At 48.2% G+C, this 4,426-nt stretch overlaps 1 protein-coding gene across 1 annotated transcript; it reads left to right on the forward strand.

Annotated features, from left to right (window-relative positions):
* Positions 1 to 3,584: 3,584 nt before the first annotated feature.
* LOC109771510 (uncharacterized) lies at positions 3,585 to 4,426 on the forward strand. Its single transcript, XM_020330206.4, has 2 exons — positions 3,585 to 3,867; positions 3,962 to 4,426. The coding sequence occupies exons 1-2, from the start codon at positions 3,691 to 3,693 to the stop codon at positions 4,226 to 4,228; spliced, it is 444 nt and encodes a 147-aa protein (XP_020185795.1). The 5' UTR covers positions 3,585 to 3,690; the 3' UTR covers positions 4,229 to 4,426.

Below are 4,426 nucleotides of genomic sequence, written 5' to 3' on the forward strand. Positions count from 1 at the left end.
GTTTATGTGTTTTGATGTACCGAAGGTAGTTCGAAGTCCCGGATGAGATCGGGGACATGACGAGGAGTCTCGAAATGGTCGAGACGTAAAGATCGATATATTGGACGACTATATTCGGACATCGGAAAGGTTCTGAGTGATTCGGGTATTTTTCGGAGTACCGGAGAGTTACAGGAATTCGCCGGTGAGTATATGGGCCTTATTGGGCTTTAGGGAAAGAGAGGGGAGAGGCTGCGCGCCCCCCAAGGCCTAGTCCGAATTGGACTAGGGGGAGGGGCTGCGCCCCCTCCTTCCTTCTCTTCTCTCTCCCCTTTCCTTGACTCCTACTCCTACTACTTGGAAGGGGGGAATCCTACTCCCGGTGGGAGTAGGACTCCTCCTAGGGCGCGCCATAGAGAGGGCCGGCCCTCCCCCTCCTCCACTCCTTTATATACGGGGAGGGGGGCATCCCTTGGAGACACAACAATTGATCTCTTGATCTCTTAGCCGTGTGCGGTGCCCCCCTCCACCATAATCCACCTCGATAATATCGTAGCGGTGCTTAGGCGAAGCCCTGCGTCGGTAGAACATCATCATCGTCATCACGCCGTTGTGCTGACGAAACTCTCCCTCAACACTCAGCTGGATCGGAGTTCGAGGGACGTCATCGAGTTGAACGTGTGCAGAACTCGGAGGTGTCGTGCGTTCGGTACTTGATCGGTCGGATCGTGAAGACGTACGACTACATCAACCGTGTTGTGCTAACGCTTCCGCTTTCGGTCTACGAGGGTACGTGGACACACTCCCTCTCGTTTCTATGCATCACCATGATCTTGCGTGTGCGTAGGAAATTTTTAAAAGTACTACGTTCCCCAGCACTTTCCTCCGCCAGCGCCATTGATCGCTCATCTTTACCGTTACCACCGCACTAACCCCCCATTTGTCAGGTTGTGGTAGCCAAGCACTCCTCATGGACCTTTCCTTAGTGAGATCGAAGAGTACCGTGCTGAAAGAAAGTTTTAGAAGCGAGTCAGGCGGCGTGCGTCGAACAAGAGGCACTATGCCAAGTTGAATCAGCTTGGGGGCCCAATGCCTTCTCGCCGGCTACCGCTACCATGATCACGTGACACATAGGCGTTCGTAAATCATGTGACCGCTGAAGTGGCTACACCCAAAGTATCCCCACCTATGAGGTCACTTTCAAATGGAGGAAGAGGCTAAAGTAAAATATGTGTTACAAGTCAATAAAACGGTTTAGTTATATTATTTTTGTTTCACTTGTAGTTAAAAACCATGCAAGAAATCATAGTTGAATAAATTTCAAAGCAAGTTCGACGTTTCTTCAAGTGTTTTTCTACATCAAAGTACTTTTTATTACAAGGAGATCACTATATTATCTTTTACAAGAGTATTAACAATCTTTATGGGTGGATCTTCCATCCACCCCTCACACACATTACTTCTAGTTAGTTTGGCTAAATCATGGACAACACAATTAGTCTTCCTATGATGCCCAAAAATAATATGCGAAAAATCACACGTAAGGTGGTATATATCATCAAAAACTATCGCTGATAGATCGAAAGAGCGACCTTCATTCTTCATTACATCTATCACCTCGACGTTGTTGGAATTCACCTTCATGCGATTACTCCCGCCTGTAGTTGCCGAATTAAGACCAAATTGTAAGTCCAGTGCCTCAACGTTTGTTCAAGTGTTGGTTGACGAGACGAGGAAGAAGTTCTATTTAAGGTGATTTGATTTTGCAGCCCCGGTCTTGAGGGTTTTTTTTTTTGCAGCGACTCTTGAGGTTAACACGACACGCTCGACATATTATGCGTCGGTACTGTATTTTGGTACAGGTTCCGTCGCTCTTGGGCAGACCGTAGTACGCGTGCATCAGCAGCAGACGTGCGTACGAGTGAACAAATCAACAATCTATATACAGACATGCGCGCAGGTGTTGCCCGGTTCGATGGGTTTGCACCGCGTGTCGCACTGCATGCACGTACGGAGAGCCACAGGGGCGGGCGCGCGTGGCGCCGGAGCACCGCACGCGCCGTGCCGAGCTGAGAAGCGACAAGCGCGTACGTGCGGCGGGTGGGCAGCGGGGGGCGCGCGCGCGGGCCGGAGCCCGGAGGGGTGTGGCCGCGCGGCCGACACGGCGAGACAAGCGCGATCTCTCGTGCCACACCCATACCATACTCGTACCCTTTTCCGGCACTTTCTCCCACCTCCCCGCGCCATGCATCCATCCATATCTTTGCCCCGCCAAGCAAGCTCGCTCGCTCGCTCTCGGCATAGATCGCGTGCCTCCCTCCTGTAGGCTGTAGCTCTTCCCACCGCCCCAGGTCCACACCGAGATCCCCGTGCCGTGCGACATGCATCGATCCATCTCGCCCCGCCTCGCCTCCCTAGCAAACTCTTTGCATGCATCGGATGCAGCTAGCCTCACCGTGGGCCGCCTGTTTTCTTACGCCTGACCACATCTGTTTGTTTCAGATTTGCACTTCTTCACTGTACGTGCACACTCCCTCAAAAGCTGTACGTCTCATATGCGTGTTTGACATTGATCGATGTCCTTGATATTCATGCAAATAGAATGGCCGGCCTGGGTCTCCGTGGTTCCGGAAGATTTTTGTGATTCAGACATGTCAACGGTCCGATTAACAAATTCCGGAAACGCGTAGGTACAGCAGCCAGGCAAATTAATCATCAAGCAACAGTAAAGTAGGGCTTAAGTATGCCAACTTGGTCACATCGAAGGTATAAACTGTACTTGGTCTAATCAATTTGATTATGGGGTTAGGGTTACCCACGCCAACTGGTGGTAGTACTACAACAGTGGCAGATCGCACTGCACGTAATAATTGCAATGCACATGATCACCAAGTAACTAGGGGGTTGGGCTGCCTACAAAATCTGTATATCAAGAAAGGGGACGGATCGAGACATTCATGTGCTGTTAAGGAGATGGCTCTGCCTCGGTTTTCATAACCAGTACCCCATCATGCCGCGCGCGCTCTTCGTTTGTTTACCACATTTTCGTACGGCAGGTGCTGCTATGCGTGCAACCATCCTTCTTAATTTGCAGTATGCCTGAAATTCTGAAAAACAAAATTAGGAGAAGATTAGTTTGTTACTGTTTTTCGTACGGATTGAATTACAGTACTGCAAGGCCACTTCGTTTTTCATGTCATATTTTGGCTTGTAATTTTGGTCCGCAGAATATGGATTATATGTCATAAAAAATATATCATCGGAAAGTTCATTGAAATGTGTATCCAATGAAATATTTTTTGTGTCATATAACTCACTTTTTGTTGATAAAATTAATAGTCAAAATTAGACATACAAATAAGAAGTGGCCTTGTACAAGGGGATGAAGGGAGTACTAATGATCTTGGTTAATACTTCCTCCGTCTTAAAATAAGTGTCTCAACTTAACTTTGTAGTAGCTTTAATATAAATTTGTACTAAGTTCAAGACGCTTATTTTGGGACGGAGGGAGTACTTAGTTTTGGTACTCCAAATATGTCTTGTGTATTCCTGGCAAAAACAGAAATCTTACGTAAAGAAACGGAGGCCCCCCTTTTCTAGCTTGTACCACGTACCTCCCCCATATCCTCTTCGAACTTCGATGCATGCACTTCTCTAAGCTCTCTTACCTATTAATGTTTCGTAAGTGGTCACCAATCACACCGGTCCTCCATGTTTAGCCTAAGCTCCCCTCCCCTAGCTCTCGAGAGGAAGCTAAAGCTCTCCACCACCTACACTATTCTCCTAGTGATGTTCCTCTTCACTCTCTACATCACCTCATGTGAAGCTCGTCGTCTCCGCGTCAATGGCAAGCACTCAAGCAGCAGCAAGTCTTCCTCGTCATCCCAGGTTAATTTCAGCCATAACACCATTCGGTTAAACATCATAACGTCAACGATTTTGTTCTAACATTGCCCTCCCTTTCTCTATTGTGTTTCTGTAGGATGCGGCAGAGGTTGCTAATGCCCAGAAGAAAACGAGAAGCTCGTTGATGGTTCACGATGCGGGGAAGAAGGCTCGAGCTGCCGGAAGCAGCATCGATCAGCCGACGGGCGCGGGAGCAACATTGATCAATCGATCAGGTGGAATACGAAACACCACGCATGCCGCTAGGGTTTCGCAGCAGCTTCCTCATCGCAAGCACGTGGATGATCAGGGAATTCACCTGGATTATGCTCAGCCTAGAACCCGCACTCCGTATCACAACTGAACATATATACATCGATCACGGATGGGAGCCGTTCATGAGATGACATTTATGTCGTCGTGATCATTTATCTAGTTATATCATGTATATTTCTCCTTGAATCTCACTAGCTAGCTACCAGCAGCTTCAAGCCGTATCTGTGTTTCCGCTATATGTCTAGTGATTTTCTTGCAACTTTAACGACAGAGTTCGCCGTCGATA

The sequence above is a fragment of the Aegilops tauschii genome, chromosome 6 (assembly GCF_002575655.3).
Source record: "Aegilops tauschii subsp. strangulata cultivar AL8/78 chromosome 6, Aet v6.0, whole genome shotgun sequence".
Taxonomy (NCBI): Eukaryota; Viridiplantae; Streptophyta; class Magnoliopsida; order Poales; family Poaceae; genus Aegilops; species Aegilops tauschii.